This window comes from Vulpes lagopus, chromosome 23 (genome assembly GCF_018345385.1).
Source record: "Vulpes lagopus strain Blue_001 chromosome 23, ASM1834538v1, whole genome shotgun sequence".
NCBI lineage: Eukaryota > Metazoa > Chordata > Mammalia > Carnivora > Canidae > Vulpes > Vulpes lagopus.
In genome coordinates, this window is record NC_054846.1 from 8,819,096 (window position 1) to 8,836,880 (window position 17,785).

Genomic DNA, 17,785 nt, shown 5'->3' on the forward strand with positions numbered 1-17,785 from the left:
GATTTGAATCCAAAGTAGCATGCCAAATATGGTCCTGATTAATTTTAAGTCCTTTGTTAAGTATAGAAGGAGATAGGGAGCAAATTCTGGATAATACGCTGCATTAGTAACTTGGTAAGAATGACAATTATTTCTTGAACCTGAAATTGTGTATTGATCAATGTTCTATCTATCAGTGTTTTCTTGGGGTCTCTTTAGAGAATGCCTAGTCCTTAGCATCATCCTTGCAAGAAAAAAAGAGCAAGTCAATGAGCCATTATTTCTTACTGTGTACCGTAACTATGCTAAGTACTTTATGTATGACATATTTTAGAATAGCCCAATGAGCTAGATAAGTATAAAAAGTTTTTCACATGAGGAAGCTGAGCAAAATGAAATATTTTGGTGTCTTAGTTTGGGCTACAATGACAAATTACCTGGACTGGATGGATTAAAGGGCAGAAATTTGTTTCTCAAAATTCTGAAGGCTGAGAAGTCTGAGATCAAAGTGCTAGCATGGTAGGGTTTTGGTGAGCACCTTTTCCCTGGTTCACGGATGGTTACCTTCTTGCTGTGACTTCACATGGCAGAGACCAGAGAGAGGAAGCGAAGTCTCTTTTGTCCCTTCTTACCGGGGAAGCGTTTCCATCTTGAGGGCTCTACCTTCATGGCCTAGTTATTTCCCGAAGGCCCCATCTCCATTTACCTCACGTTGGTAATTAGTATTCCAACAGATGAATTTTGAGGGGGTGCATTCAGTTCACGGCACTTGCCGAAAGCACCCAGCTAAGAATATTTTGTTTACAAATTCCTCAACTCAATGGAATTAAATTCAGATTTATTGTCATAAACTGTATTTCTGGCTATTTCTATATTATAAGCAATTAGTACAAAGATTAAGAAAAGGAATGTTGCCTCTGAGCTGGTGATTATTTCAATCAAGTTTGCTTTATTCCCCAAAGAACTGCAAAATAATGTGCATTCTTAACCAAAGCATTGGTTATTTCCTGTGGAAAAATGATTGAGGTGTGTTATATGTAGGGAAACAATATGTTCATTCTTATACAAATATTTAATTTTTTTCTATGTGTTATACTGCTTTGTATCTGCTCATTTTTTTACATTTCAAACCCCATTCCAGGCTTCTCAATAGAGCTTTTGGGCTTATAATTTTTGTCTATGCTACACATTATGTGGCCATGGGAGCCCTATGACTGCCTTTTGGAAAACAGTGTGATTTTCCTATAAAAGGTATCTTTATGGGTACAGAACTGATTATGGCTTGTAGATGATTTGATTTCTTCCTGTAATTTCTTCCTGTGGAGGATAGTCCCTCCACCCCCAGGAGTGTTCCTGGTTTTCGTTCTCTATGTGATTGTTGTCTCTCAGATTTCTTCTTTTCCCAGTACCTACATGCTATGCCCTTGCTCTGAGAAAGGGGCTAGAATCAATAGGGCTGTGTAGGTGAGGGTGCCTCACTGGGCAAAACATGTGCTCTTAGTGTATTTTGTCTTTTCTCAACCAATAGATGAAGTGTCAACGAGGAAAGGAACTCTCATAAAGAGGGAAAAGTTCAAGAAAAACTACATAAATTACAAACGCTGTTTTGAATCTGCTTACAACTTTGTGGTTTATTTTATCCTTCCTCTTTTGGCATTTTTCTATCTTCCTCCTGGCCTGCCTCACTCTTTTTGGCCTTCCTCCATGAGAGCAATGGTTCTCAAACTTTAGCATGCATCAGATTGCCTGGAGGTCTGTCAAATACAGTTGGCCGAGCCTCTCGTCCAGAGTTTCTAACCCAGTAGGTTTGGGGTGGGGTTCAAGGATTTGCATCTGTAGTAAATTCCCACAGAAGTTGATGCTGATAGTCCAGGGCCACATTTTGAGAGATCATGGTCTAGATTTTGTGCTTTATTATCTTAATATTTTCATTTGTTTATTCATTGTTTCACTCATTCACTTATTCATTCATTCAATATTTTAAAAACATTTTATTTAAATTAGATTTGCCAACGGATAGTATAATACCCAGTGCTCATCCCATCATGTACCCTCCTTAATGCCCATCACCCAGTCACTGCAACCCTCACCCACCTCCCCTTCTGCAACCCTTGGTTTGTTTTCCAGAGTTATGAGTCTCTTACGGTTTGTCTCCTCTCTAATTTTTCCCCACTCCTTTCCCTTATAGTCTCTTTCACTATTTCTTATATTCCACATATGAGTGGAATCACATGATAATTGTCTTTCTCTGATTGGCTTATTTCACTCAGCATAATACCCTCCAGTTTCACCCACATTGAAGAAAATGGTGGAATTAAATAAATGTTAAGTGGCTGTGCATTGCCCTGAGTCTCGGCAGCCTAGGTATCAAGCACTCTTTAGTGGGAGTGACTCACATTGCACTGACTCTTACTCTCTCCTGCATAAAATAAGACCTCCTGCACCTCTCAGACAAGTATGCAACCGTGTCACAGGATGGGGTTTGTCTCAAATGCTTATCATCCGCTCAATTCTGGGTGCCACATTCTAGCTTCTCCTGGATGTTTTCTGTCCATGCAGCTATTTAAGGGTGCCTCACAGGTGAGCCTGCTGCTTCTGCTGCCTTCCATGGGAGGCGTGAGGTCGGTGCCAGGGGCGCTGCCTGCCAGTGCACCTGAAATTGGAAAGGTGGCCACAGCGGGATGCTCCCTGACTCTGTATCACTTCTCCTTGCCTGGAAACCAAAGTGGGCGGCTGCTGCCTTGATACCTCATAGGACAAGACATGAACATATTTTCATCTGTGTTTGCCTACAGTTATTTCCCGGGTCTTGAATCTCTAGAGCGGGGGAGGTGGGAATGGGGGGGTGGGCAGGGAATGTAATATTAAGACTCTCTGTCTTTTCTAATCTGGCTTCTCTAAAGGTTCATGAACCCTGAGCATGCAGTTTCCACACCCCAGCAACTTCTCAGGTGTGCCATGCATGTCTGACTCGCAGTGGGAGACACGGCTGAGTCTCAAAACTGCTAGATGCAAATGAAAAAGGACCCCAAATTTCTCTCTACCTTCTTCTCTTGCACTTTTAAGGTGTTAGTTTATAATCCTGTTGCATTTCTAATATGCCAAATTCAATCCAGTCCCGCCAGGGGGCCTTCCTTCCTCTAACTGTACTCTGCAGCTTATTTCTTTTATGCAAACAATGCCTTAGGTGAGGAGAAAAGAGTTCATTTGTAGCTCTGCATAATCTTCTGCAAGGAGCCTAAGGATTAAGACAGCTTTATCCAATCTTTAGTCCTCTACATAGGCCAAAACCCACCTCTGTTTGGGTTTTCTATCTAAGCCAAGAATGAAGCCAAGAATGACCTAGGACTGGATGTCCTAGTTTCTGTGAGTGTGGCCGGGGAGTGGAAGTGGGAGGCAGGGTTTCAAGGCCTTCAGCACCCACGGCTGGAGTAGAGGAGATTAATTGCCTAGGTTGTCCGGGGCATTTATTTATTTATTTATTTATTGAAAGGCAACTTTCTTTCTTTTTTATTGATTTATTCATGAGACACACACACACACACACACACAGAGGGAGAGAGAGAGAGAGAGAGAGAGAGAGAGAGAGGCAGAGGGAGAATCAGGCTCCATGCAGGGAGCCTGATGTGGGACTCGATCCTGGGACTCCAGAATCACGCTCTGGGCTGAAGGCAGGTGCTCAACCACTGAGCCACCCAGGGATCCCCTGTCCAGGGGCTTTTAGAGGGAACTCAGGTGGCCTCTGATCTACCTAAGTCTTCTCTCACTCCATGATGAGTGCATGCATCTAAGCATTCTTGGGTTTTAGAATTATAAAACAAGTGCTGGTTATTATAACATGCATCAATTATCTAATTATCCAGGAGTAAAATAACAACCATATAAAAACGCTATGGCAAATGTATGTCAAATTGGCTGTCATACGTTTTATTAGTTTCTTGTATTATGCTCTGTCCATATAGACACTGCTCAGTTTCTGGCCATGTGGCAGAAGCAGCCTGACGTGATCACAGCTTTATAGAAACGAAATACACACTCCCAGGGAAATGAAACTACATGCATGATTGCAGTAGATTTCTATGTTGGGAAAAGGCAAGGAGGCTCGTGTTCTTCTTTGCCAGATTATAAGAGCAGATAGAGGGGAGAGCACCCAGTGCAATGAAATGCCAGGCACTGGGACCCCCTGGAAATGTGCCTATCTGGTGCCCTCCTGGTCACACATGAGAGATCAAGCTATGGCACTCAGCGTCACTTTATAGATTTGTAAGGCTAGCTCTGAGTAGACAGGTAGTTCTCTTTGAAAGCACCTCCTACCTATGGCGAGTAGATGTGGGGTTATAGGTCAACAGGAAAGAGATCCTTCAGTGACCCAATAATCAAGTGTCAGATGGAAGTGCACACGTTTTTTTTTTTAATACAATAGAACACAACGACTGTAACTTCTTTTGCATAGTTTTAAAGCCAGATATAATATAGAGCACTATTTAAGGAACTGCAAACTTCTTGATCCCAATCAAACACCTTAATGACAAAATTTCAAAGATCATAAGGCTAAGAATTCTCCAGTGTTAGGACAGGCCAGCTTGGCTGCCACCCAGGCCCGTTATCAGAATGGACAGCAAAAGTATTAGCAAATTCCGTATAATAAACAAGACAGAGTTCATACCTGAGAACCTAGGCGAAAGCCAGGATTGTACATTTAGAAGGCTCTAGGTCCTAGAGAGTCAGGGAGGTTTGTAGCAAGGGTCAGGGACCCAGTGGAAGGGTCTGGTCAGCACAGAGCCAGGAACAACATGTTCATTTGTAGGTCTGTAATCTATGTAACAAGCATGTGCAATAACAGCAGGGAGAAGCTTTAGAGTTTTTCAGTCACTGGAGTCCTTATTTATTTCTCCTCTTCCCTTTCTGAATGGCTCTGAGGAGGTGGATAAGCTTGGGCCCACGGTAGCCGCAAAAGGTAGACCTGACAGGAGGAGAGAATTGAGAAATGTGACTGCGAAACTGGAGGCCTGGACACTGTCCCATCTGGTCCTGGGGTCCTCCCCGCCCGAAGGAGGAGCAGCCTTCACTGCACTTGGTGCTTACAATCGGAAGCCTTGAAAGATTTAAAGATTACTGCCAGTGAAAACGAAGACTTACCACTAGACTGCAAGAAGGTGTTAATTTGCTTCTGAAGTGAGCCATTTAAAAAAAAAAAGATTTTAGAGTTTTATTTGAGACAGGAGCACATGGGGGCTGAGGAGCAGAGGGAGAGGGAGAAACAGACCATCCCCACCACCCCTATACCACCCCTATCCCCCCTCCACCGTCCTCCCACAGGGAGCCCAATGTGGGACTCCATCCCAGGACCCTGGGGTCATGATTAAGCCAGAGGCAGATACTTAACCTACTGAGCTACCCAGGCACCCCGAAACTAGCCATTTAACTTCTAGAAGAGTGAATTATAACCCCGCACATTGGAGGTTTTCCAAAGCATGGATTGCTGACCTCGACCTCAGACCAATTAAATTAGAATCTCTGGGGAGGCGGATGAGGCCTAGGTATCTACATATTTTTAAAATTTTCAATGATTTTAGCTTTCTTTAACTTAAATTTACTTTTAAAGGATGAAAGCATCACAAACTGTTCATCGTAAATAAAATTATGTAAAAAAATTCTGACTTCTACTCCCTCTCTATATAGAGTGTATACAAGATATAAAGAATACAAAGGGAATATTTGTTTACTTATCATCTTTTTCATAAATCATAATGTATAGCCAATAAATTGTCCCCAGATAAGCATCCTTTCATAAATACCATATAGATCAAGAAAACGAACACTATCAGAGGCTCCAGCCCCTGCTCATGTTGCTTCCCACCCTTACCCTCTCTTGCCTCCATAAAAGTATAAAAAGTTTTCCAGGTAATTTTAATGAGCCATATCATTGTCTTATTGCCCACCTTTCCACTTTGTTTTCTTCATGTTTTTTTTTTTTTTTTAATGACGAGAAAGTATTTTAGGTATGAGGATTTGATCTCTCTGATCAAATGATATTAATACCAATAACAAATAATGGGAGTGTTCTATGTGTGCTCACATGTTACCTGTGAATGTTCTATCGCGACAGCAAACTTTCAAGCCATTACTCATTCAAGGAATGTAGGCTTCTTTTCCTTTCTTTTCTTTCCTTTTCTTTTCTTTTTTTAAAAGATTTTATTTATTCATTCATGACACACACACACACACACACACACACACACAGAGGCAGAGGGAGAAGCAGGCTTCCTGGGAGGAGGGGTCCAATATGGGAGTCGATCCCAGGACCCCAGGATCACGCCCTGAGATGAAGGCAGGCCCTCAACCACTGAGCCACCCAGGTGGTTTATTTTTCTTTTCTTTCTTTCTTTTTTTTTTTTTGGTTTATTTTTCTAAAACGAAATTAAACTTCTTTCTTGAGCTCCATAGCACCGGATGGTAGAAAATACCTTTCTGTTCAGTTTCGACAGTGACCATGAGCAGTAGATGGCAGCTGCTCCCCATTGCAAAATGCGGGTCCACCACGCCAAGGGAATAAGTGGCCACACTGTGAAGCCTGAGCTTGCTGAGGCATATGGGACCACTTGTGGGGACACAGATAGGCCCAAATGAGAGAGCCACCCTGTTGGCCATTTTAAATGCTGCCCAAGGAACAGCCTGAAGAGAGAAGGTGACCTCAACAGAACAGAGGGCTGCTAGATCCCAAGGGGCTGAGGGGACATCAACAGGCAGCCAGAGAGACAATAACAGTGGTGTTTTGAGCTGACTGCCAAATGCCCACCAGATGGTTAGCTTTAATACCTGTGCTGAGCCCGGAGAGCTTATAAACCAATTCATGACGATACAGTGGAGGGGCAAGAACATTTGCGCTGCCACTACTTTCCCGTCCCCACTACCCCTCAACTCTGGAATAGCCAGAGACAGACTCAGAGTGGGGGCAGTGGGTATGCAGGTGAGGGACAGACGGTCTAGACAGGAAAACAAAACAAAACAAAAAACCAATCTGGGATGGATTTCCTCTCCTCCTTACAGTAAGCTTTGGCCATGCTTTTTGAGGGACGGCTAATTTCTGGAAAGGGAAAATACTTTAAACTTAAAAAGCATTTGAAAATTTTGACTATGTTTGGATCAAACATTTTGGTTAGTTTATGTGCAAATTATGTGTGTGTATGTGGAGACATGTAAAAAAAAAAATCTAAGTATGACTAGAAAAATCATGTCTCTGTGCTTATCCAAAGGAGTTGAGAAGTGCTCCTAGGCCACAGAGCAGGTTTGAATCGGCAGTGGGGAGAATGATAATAATAATAATTATTAAAATAATTAAAATAAATTATTTTATTAAATTAAAATAAAATGATAATAATAATAATTATTAAAATAATTAAAATAATTATTTTCTTTTCCTTTTTTTCTTTCTTTTATTTTTTGTTAGAGAAGGGGAGAGAGAGAAAGTGAGGGAGTGGGGGGCAGGCATGGGGAAGGGGCAGAGGGAGAAAGCGAGAGAGAATCTCCAGCAGATGCCCCACTGAGTGTGGAGCCAGATGTGGGGCTCGATCTCATGATCCTGAGATCATGACCTGGGCCGAAATCGAGAGGCTGACATTTAACTGACTGAACCACCTAAGGACCCCGATGAAAACTGTTTTCTGATTATATCTGATGAGCATTCTCATCCACTGTGTTGGTTTTATCAATATGCTGATTATCCCAATAATTCAACGCGTGTGTTCCTAATTTTACCATGACCGCCTCGCCCTGTCAAGCTGCCTGGGCTGGGAGGGGGTCTCTGAGAAGTTCAGGAAGGCGCTGGGGGAATAGAAAACATTGACTAATCTTTCGAATTGTCATTCAGGTCACCGCTATCTCATTGAGCCACCACAAGAAACTGATGGAGTAGATGCTAGTCTTAGGGAAACTGAGGCTAGAAAGGGAAGGCTGCTGGTCACAAGGACCACAGCTGGAATACGGGGGAGGACTGGGAGCCAGGCTTTCTCCCCGTGGATCCCACTCTGCAAACAGCCCACCCTTTAGCCTCTGCCAGTCCCTCCCACGGCTGCAGGGGGGGCAATGTGCTGCTCTTCCAATAAAGAGACCTTTGTCGCAATGAGGGGCAATCAAGCAAATTTACCAACTCACTCAACTCTCATCTATCTCTGAAACATTTCTTCACTGAAAGTTGCTTTAGAGGGACTCTGGGGGGCTCAGTGGTTGAGCACCTGCCTTTGGCCCAGGGTGTGATCCTGGGGTCCGGGGATCGAGTCCCACATCGGGCTCCCTGCATGAGGCCTGCTTCTCCCTCTGCCTGGGTCTCTGCCTCTCTCTCTCTGTATCTCTCATGAATAAATAAATAAAATCTTAAAAAAAAAAAAACAAGATTCCTTCAGAAACAGAGAGTTCTATCTGCTTGTTATAACCTGGCTTCTGCTTTTAAATTTAAGATGCACTTTTAATTTTTATTTTATTTATTTATTTATTTATTTATTTTTAATTGTTAAATCTTTTTTTATTTTTATTTTTTATTTATTTACTTATGATAGTCACAGAGAGAGATAGAGAGGCAGAGACATAGGCAGAGGGAGAAGCAGGCTCCATGCACTGGGAGCCTGACTTGGGATTCGATCCTGGGTCTCCAGGATCGCGCCCTGGGCCAAAGGCAGGCGCTAAACCGCTGCGCCACCCTGCGCCCTGCTCGCTGCACCCTGCGCCCTGCACCCTGCGCCCTGCTCGCTGCACCCTGCGCCCTGCACCCTGCGCCCTGCCCCTGCGCCCTGCTCGCTGCACCCTGCGCCCTGCTCGCTGCACCCTGAGCCCTGCGCCCTGCGCCCTGCACCCGGCGGCGGGGCCCCGGGGCGCAGGCCACGCTCCCCGCAGCATGCGGGCGCCGCGCAGCGATGACCGGCCCGCGCTCGCCGGGGCGGCTCCTGACCCGGCTGCTGGGCGCGCGCTGCGGCCCGCGGCTCCCTAAGCTGTGCGGCGGCCGGCGGCCCGGGGCGCGCAGGACGCTGCTGCTGGGCACCGCCTGCGCCCTCTACCTGGGCTTCCTGGTGAGCCAGGTGGGGCGCGCGGCCCCGCGGCCCCGGGACGCGGCGGGGAGGGCGCAGCCCCGGGGCGGCCGCGCGGCCGGCGCGCCCTTGGCCGAGGGCCCCTGGGCCGGCACCGTCGGCGCCCCCGAGCCCCGGGGCGCGGGCTCGGCGCTGCCGCTCAACGTGGTGTACATCACCCTGCGCTCCCGGCGCAGCAAGCCCGCGCACATCCGCGGCACCGTGAGGCCCAAGCGCAGGAAGAAGCCCGCGCTGGCGTCGCCGGGCCCGGGCCGCGACGTCTTCTCGGCCGCCCCGTCCCCCGGGCCGCGGCGCCGCGCGGCCGCCCACGCGCCCCCCGGGGGTCGGCCGCGGGGCTCGGGGGCGCCGGCGGGGGGCGCGGAGAGCGGCATCCGGATCTACAGCGAGAGCGCCCCCTCGTGGCTGAGCAGAGACGACATCCTGCGGATGCGCGCGCTGGCCGACGGCGCGCTGGCCCGGGCCCCGGGGGGCCGCGCGCACCTGCTGCTGCTGGGAGCCGGCGCCCCGGGCTCCGCGCGCCGCTGCGGCCCCCGCGCCTGCGGGCTGCTCCGGCGGCCCCTGGACCTCAGCGAGGTCTTCGCCTTCCACCTGGACAGGATCCTGGGCCTCAACAGGACCCTGCCGGCCGTGGGCAGGAAATCCGAGCTCATCCAAGGTACCAGCCTCCGGGGGCGGGCGGGGGTGGTGGGGGGGCCGATGTGCAGCTGTTGGGGATTCGGGTGGCCCTCGCTGCCTCCCGAGCTGCTGCCTCCACCCTCCCCCACGCCTCGCACCCGCACGGCGGCGGGTCCCTCCCGGGGGGCTCCCGGGAGGGGGCTGTCCTGGGGCGCAAGGGGGGGCGCCCCGCCACGCGGCCCAGGGGCAGTCCCATCTAATTGAAGCCAGTGGCAATTAGCATGATGAGAGGAAGCGGGTGGAGGCCAAGGACTTGCTGACAGGTGTGTTACTAGGTCACTATGCGAGTACGTAGGATTCCATTCCTTAGGAGTTTCTTAAAAGGAAAGGGGAAAGCGGTTAGCCGTCTGCAGCAGATGCAGTCTTATCTATCATCTGTCTGTCTATCTATCTATCTATCTATCTATCTATCATCTATCTATCATCATCATCTATCTGTCTATCGACAGAGAGACACAGGCAGAGGGAGAAGCAGGCCCCATGCAGGGAGCCCCACGCGGGACTCGATCCCGGGCCTCCAGGATCAGGCCCTGGGCTGAAGGCGGCGCTGAACCGCTGGGCCACCCAGGCTGCCCCGAGATGGAATCTTTAAAAGGCCCAGAGCCTGGGCACCTGGGCGGCTCAGCGGTTAAGCATCTGCCTTTGGCTCAGGTCATGACCCCGGGGTCTTGGGATGGAGGCCCCGGTCGAGCTCCCTGCATGGAGCCTGCTTCTTCCTCTGCCTGTGTCTCTTCTTTTCTCTCTCTCTCATGAATAAACGAGTAAATCTTAAAAAAAAAAAAAAAAAAAAAGGGCCCAGAGCCAGACCACGTTAGAGTTGGCCCTTTGATCTCTTACAATGGATTTAACCCTCTTACTTTACAAAGAAAATGAAGCAAAGATAGGTGATTTGTTCAGTGCGTATAGTAACTAGCTATATGGTCTCCTTGAGCCTATGAGTCTTATTTATTGAGCCTGATTTCTAAGACTCTGTCACGTGACAAACATTTTGGCGGGTTCTGGGCTGTGTGGCCAGTCAGTTTAGTTGCAGGCAAAGGGCCTGGTCCATGGCCATGCTCGTGCCACATGAAGGATGTTTTCTGAACCTTGAGGCTGCTCCAGGCTTTGCAGACAAGTAGGGTGGGCCAGCGACTTGTGTTTGGAAGCATAATAATCCCAGAAGTTGCCAGTGTGAATCTGGGCTGGCCCAACAGGCTAAAAAGGACCACGAGGGGATTAAAAGCTCAAATAGGTTTTTTTTTTTTTTTCTTTTTTTTTTTTTTTACTTTTTGTCATCATAAAATTTAGCATTGTACGGAGTCTGGAATGGAATGAATTAAAGTTCTTGGGCGTGGCCAAGATCTAAACTGCATTTCCAATGGCTTTAGGATTATAATTTAGTCTTAAAATGGATACTTCTTGAAGTACCAGCAATTTACTTAGAAAGCCTTGGCATTCCTTACTCATCCTGGCTCGTGTCTAAGAGCTTCAGATTCGCAGGTATGTTCTGATGTCTCAAGTTCATAAATTAGCCCGCTATGATTAGGGAGATGTGCGATAACCTCTCAAATATTTAAAAAAAAGGTTGGTAAAAGCTCATTTTTCTTGGGTGCTTAGTATTTGCTAGGCACTGTAGTAATCGATTCATATAGTTGATACATGTCCTGACCCTCTGCTTCTCACAATGGTGCCATCGGGCAGGTACCGTTATTATTTCCTTTTGGTACGTGTGAAAACTGAGGCTTATTTAGCTAAACTAATTGACCTCAGTTTCCACAGCTAGTAAATGGCTAAGTTGGGTTCCAAATGCAGACTCAGAAAACTGCAGAACTTAAGGTCTTAATCCCTGGCCTTGGGTGGCCCTATAAGTCCTCATCCAAAGTAGACCACCATGGAGTAAAAGAAGGTATTGGTGAGCATTCAGAGAACAGGCATCTGCCCGATCTGTCCTGGGCAAAGCAGAGCACAGCATGGGGTCACTCTTGTTGTCCTGTACTGCCATTCACTGTCATGTCAGAAAGGCCCCTGTCACAGTATCTCTGAATGCCTCAGTTTCCCCAGCTGTAAAAGGACAATAATACTTACCTCGTGAGGTTGTCGTTAGTTAATATGTGAAAAACGCATGGAGTGAGAGCTTGTCAGACGGTAGGTCTTCAATAAATATTGACTACTTTTGTTACCACATGATGCACAGGAGGGACCAAGTTTATGGAATTACTTATGTGGCCTCTAAGCCTCATGTATCATTTCTTTACGTGACACAACCGGGTTTAAAACCCTGATCTCTTGATTGCTCAAAGTTTTTAATATCAGGATTCTGTATATATATTTAGTCCTGTGCTCTGAATATCCAGAATCTTTGTAAAAATATTTTTGTTTGGTTATTTTAGAGAGAATGAGAGAGAGAGAGAGAAAGGTGGGGTGAGGGGCAGAGGGAGAGAGGGAATCTCAGGCAGAGGCCCTGCTGAGTGTGATGATCCCACAACCCTGAGGTCTTGACCTGAGCTGAAATCAAGAGGCGATGTGGACGCTTATCTGACTGAGCCACCCAGGTGCCCCCAGGAGATCCAGCACTTATGGGGATGGAGAGGGCAGTTGCATTCGATATGATGGAGGGGTTGGTTTACAATCCCAGTACATCCTGGTGTTCTCTCATTTCAGATGTAAGTGGTGATGGAAAGAACCCAACAAGGTGCTATCAACATGACTCTCAATGTGATGACTTAAATGCCCAAGATTACATCTCAAACAATACTAGATCTTTCCTTGTTTTTTTCTTTAACACCTTCTCCTGCGTGCTTATTTAGAGACGTAAAATCAAGCCAATTTCCTTGGGAGTCTATGACCTGATTTGAATATAGGTATGAGCCCTCTACACAATATAATTCTACTCATGTAGGCTATTACATGGAAATAAAGTACATAAATAGATCAGTTCTGGTCTTGGTAGGAGATATATAGACAGCCTTAGGTTCTCAGTGTCTATCTCCATCCACCTATTTCTAGGCTTTTCCTGACACGTCTTTCCTCTTTTGATTTCCACAGAAGTGCGTATTTTCCTCTAGGGTCCTCTTCTCTTGGTCTAAGCTTAGATTTATTTCAGGTTCCCTGCTTACCTAAGGAAGTGATAGATCTCACCTAGTTGCCCAGGACCTATTTCTGGTTCGTTTGATGTCATCTCTTTGCATTACACTTGCTCATTTAATCATCTTTTCATTTCCTCCAGTCTCTAGGTTTGTGAAGGCAGAGGTAGCTCCTGTCTTGTTTATCATTTCTAGATCCTAGTGGTGAGTCTCGGACATAGTAGGTGTTCAAGAAATATTTTTGAATGAATGCAGGAATACATTCGTGGCCCGTTCCACTGAGTCTTCACAGTACATCTGTATTTGCTTCCACTTCCAATACTACTTGTCAGGAGACAGGTGCTACCATCGTTAGTCCTAAAGTTCAGGCTGAGATTTCTCACTGTAGAGGTAATGAAAAATGTCTTTGGCAGCCCCTGTGTTATGCAAATAATCAGGTTTATAGAACTTATTTTTGTGAGGACCATCAGTATGGTCTGCTGGCCTCACACTGCAATGTAATTTGATAATGAGTTTTCTGTAGGAGGAACTGTTGGATTATTTTAGGTATATATTTCTCTGGCGATTTGGCTTGGTCTAAGGATAGATTTTTTTTAATATCTGGGAGAGTGCGTAGCCAGAAAATCCTGTAAGTAATCCTGCTGTGTTTCTGTTCTCTGACTTTTGATTAATGTTTGTGAAAATAAATTCATGCCCAGCACCAAGAACACAGCGAGTCTGTATTATGAATCAAATACAGATATTACGCTTATCTCAGTAAATCTTTCCAAAACACCGGTGCAGCAGAAACTTTTTTTTTGACCTTAATTTGAAGATGGCAAAAAAAGAATGAGAAAATTGTGCTAGGTCATACAATGAGTTAGTAGTCATCGAGAAAGAGCTTCCTTGTCTTCTGACTTCCTTGGCTTTCCTGTTTCCGTCAACCTACATCCTTCAACAAATCCTTGAAGGGGCCTTACGGTAGGACTTTTTTCTCCCTTACCGCAGTGTACTGGCATATCTGGTTATTTAATGCAGTGGAATAGATGGCTTATGCAGTGAGGCACAAGGACGAGAGCCTCTTTATTGTCAAGGAGGCAGCAACCTTAACCATGGCAAAAGTCATGTTGAGGTTATGATATACTAAGGCACCGTTTTAAGTACCGCACATGAATTATCTCATTAACTCCTCATAAAAATTTTACAAGATGGGTCCTCTGTGAGAGACGGTCTGTAGATGTGGAAGTGGAGGCCCAGAGTAATTACCTACTTAGCTCAAAGTCACGTAAATTGCCTGTATGTAAAAAGGAAACATGAGATGGAGAGGGAGATGTGAGAGTATTAAGGGCTATCACTAACTGATCCCCCTGCCTGCCCCCTGCCTCTCAGATGCATCTCTCTGTTGATTCAGCCCAAAGACAAAAGGTCTCTGTTACAAAGCTCATCCTCAGGTTTTGCTTGTTTTTTAATTAGTAAAACTGTTGTGGATGCTCCTATCAGCACGGAGCCGCTAGCTCAGCTTAGCTTGGGACAGGTTCTTGGTTGTGTAACTTGATGCATTCGCTGCGATTCTCTTTGAGTGCAAAAAGTGTGTGTGTGAAATCAGTGGACTCACTGACCTGGTGCTGTATACCAGACCTTTCTCCGACAGGTGCTATTCCAAAGAGAACGGAGAAAATGAGAAGGGCGTCTTGGGGAAAGGCCAGTGGTATACCATGCTACAAAATCTAGCAATTATCACTGGAACACGGCCTCATCCTGTGCATATCCATGTGGGAAATGCAAAAGTGAATGGAAATATAGCATCAAAGGGCTTTTTAGAAAAAAAATCAGGTTTTGCAACAATGGCATCTTCTTCAGCTGAGACTTTATAGTGGATCTCGTGTTAGACGTCAGCCAGTTGCGGCACTGCATTTGGTATTATATGTCTATGCATCACTTCCTCATTCTATAAGGAAGATATTATCTCTACTTCAAATATGAGAGTCAGCAAGATTATGAAATTTGCCCAGGGCCACAGAGCTAGTGAGCAGTGGAGCTCGAGTTTGTAACCATCCTGTCGGATACTAAAGCTTCCTCAAGTTGATTCTCTTAACCTACATCACCTCTCAGATATAACTTGGTGTAAGTATGGGATAGTGGCAAAATGGGCAAATTTTAGCATAGTGATTTCTGATTTGCCACTACTACTGTTTCTACCTAATTCCTTTTTCAATTCCACAATTTAACATTGATAATGTTTTTATACAAAGGAAGTATGACATATCACCCTAAACACGGCTGCAAGGTTTCCATTGTCTTTTTTTTTTCTTTTTAATGCAAGCCAGTGCTTACCAGATTTTCTTGTTTTGCTGTAAATGTTCATATATATGCAAACACGACTGAACATATTGGTGTGTTTTCTGCCAAACGATCCTTGCAAAAGTCATAAGTCATTTCAGAGATCACCAGCTACTACATGGTGCCGATACGTTTGTTTTTTTTTTTTAACAAAATATTTCTAAATGTTTATCTAAGATGGGAAAAGCAGACTACATTCATGTAAAAGTCAAGAGCATAAGAAAGCTCAGCACCCCTCTGTGATCTTCAATTTAGCAGCTTTGCCAAAGCTTCCCTAGCAGTCTGCACAGTGATGTGAATGAATCCCAAGGGACACCATTTTGGTAGCATTTAAGCATTGTACTATTTTTCATGCCCAGCATGGAAGATGCATTATGTATGCTTTATTTTTAGGATGCTGCTTTATTGCCACAGAGCTGTCATACCGAATTAAGGTAGCCTAGTTCCAGGAATTCTGTATGTCAAGGCTACTTAGATGACAAACTGCAGGCACCCCACCAGCTTCCATTTAAATTCATTGTGGATCCCAAGTCGCTCACTGTTTTCCAACTTGCATTGCCTCATCTTATTATAAAGTAGGAGAAATACAGTGTGTATTTTCCACTCTCTTTTTGAGTCCTCGTGGGTAGCACTCTTATTTGTTGGGTGATGAGGCAGTTGCCAGGGCAGGCATTTCAAGTGATTTTAGGCTCTCAGTTCAGGACAGAGCATTTTGTAGAGAGCAATGAGGATAATGTAGATACCCCCACAATGTGGAAACACATTGACTCAAAATCCTAAAAGTCTTGGACATACGTGCAAACTTTCTTAAAAGATTTCTTTGGGAGTCTAGGAATCACATTTTGTTGTGAAAAATCAGGATTGAAAGCACATTGTGTTATCAGAAAAGCCCTGAGGGTGTTACTTTAGCAATCAGATGGAGCTGGTCTGCTCAATACTTTCTTTCATTGGTGAACAAAAGTTTGCTGAACATCTGCTCCAAGCAGCACTCTGCTTGAGTATCCTCCTGTTTGCTCACTACATACCTTCGTAGACAGGTAGGGGTACCCGGTAACCTTCTCTGCCTTGCCTCTGCAACTAGTCCCTTGACCCCCATGTGGCGAGGGTAGAAAGCACAGTCAGTGTCATCACAGCGTGAAGGTGTACGTGCCTCGGTTCCATGCAATCTGCTTCCTTCTCCAGTATCACATTCATCTTTTCTCCTTCTAAGAAATATGTTATTGAGCACCTGCCCTGTGCCAGCCGCTCTTTTAGTCTTTGGGGGCCACGTCAGTGAACAAAAAAGTCGAGACTCCCTGCCTCTGTCCAGCTGGCACCAGTGGGCCATGTGAGAGTTTGGTGGCCCAAAGGGAGTCTTCTTCCGCCACTGATTTCAGGATCTGCTCAGAACCTTCTTGGGCTCAAGGTTATGATCTTTCCATTAGGACTGAATGTGTTATTGTCTTTGGACTGGCCTAAGGAGCATGCAGGTGCAGAAGGACTGGCTTGGATTTTGGATTTTGGTTAATGGGCAAGTATTGCAGTCCTGTTGGGTTGTAATTAACGTTTGCTTTCCAGGCCCTGTTTTAAACATGGGGAAGACGCCGTACACTCTCTAATCCAAACAGCCTTGTAGTTAAGGGCGTGGGTTGCCACATTAGTTTTCTAGGGCTGCCATCACAAAATACCATAGGCCTAAACAGCATATGTTTATCTTCTCACAGTTCCGGAGGCTGGAAATCTAGGTGTCCACAGGTTTGCTTTCTGCTGAGACCTCTCTCCTTGGCTTGCAAATGGCCACCTTCTCCCTTTGTCCTCACAAGGCCTTTCTTCTGTGCCTGCCTGTTCCTTATGTCCCTCTGTATTCAAATCCCTTCTTAGAACAGCACCAGTCATTCGGGATTAGGGCCTACCATAAGGGCCCCATTTTAACCTAACTACCTCTTTAAAGGCCCTGTCTCCAAATACAATCCCATTCTGAGGTACTGAGGGCTTCAACGCATACATTTGGGAGGAACATAATTCAGTTCACTACAACTGACGATCTGGACTTCCTGAGTTTGAATCCTGATTCTACCACTTGTGAATCAAGTGGGTTTGTGAGCTCAGAAAAATGAACTTGATAGTCACGGGGCACCTTATTTCTTAATTAGTATCCTAGGGATGACGACAATAAAAATGATGATGTTAACAGTATTTGCCCCATGAAGTTGTGAAAACTAAGTGAGTGATGTGAAAACAATATTTATAAAAGAGCCTAACACAATGTAACACTCAGTAAATGTTACCTCTTTTTATCCGATTTTCAAGCTGATTCAGCTCTTTGTGGTGTGTTTGCCTACATTTTCTGAATGTGTTTATCTAGATTAACATTTACTTGAAGTAAACAGGCACCTAGAGTGGTCACTGGAAGAAAGTCCTTGGAGTTGATAGTGGCTTATGCCATTCTCTCTCATCTGTGGACACTACGCACTCTACATTTATTATCTCACAACATTTCCCAATGGCCCCATACACGAGGTGTTGTTAGACAGACTTTCTGTGGAAGCAGTGAAGCTCAGAAGATTATACGTGTCCTCCAAAGGGCCACAGGTCTTGTGTAGCGGGGTTGGAAGAAGCCCAGCACCTTGTTCTTCATCACTGTGCTATCCTGTCCCCCATGAGCTGTTCACCTCGTGTGTTAGCCTCCAG

The 17,785-nt window shown here is 45.6% G+C and overlaps 1 protein-coding gene across 1 annotated transcript in view; it reads left to right on the forward strand.

Moving 5' to 3' along the window:
- Positions 1-8,719: 8,719 nt before the first annotated feature.
- GASK1B (golgi associated kinase 1B) overlaps positions 8,720-17,785 on the forward strand; it is a 45,253-nt gene continuing 36,187 nt past the window's right edge. The window contains exon 1 of the mRNA XM_041738928.1: positions 8,720-9,714. Coding sequence (XP_041594862.1) covers positions 8,889-9,714 — 826 coding nt within the window. The 5' untranslated portion in view covers positions 8,720-8,888. The remainder of the gene's footprint in view (positions 9,715-17,785) is intronic.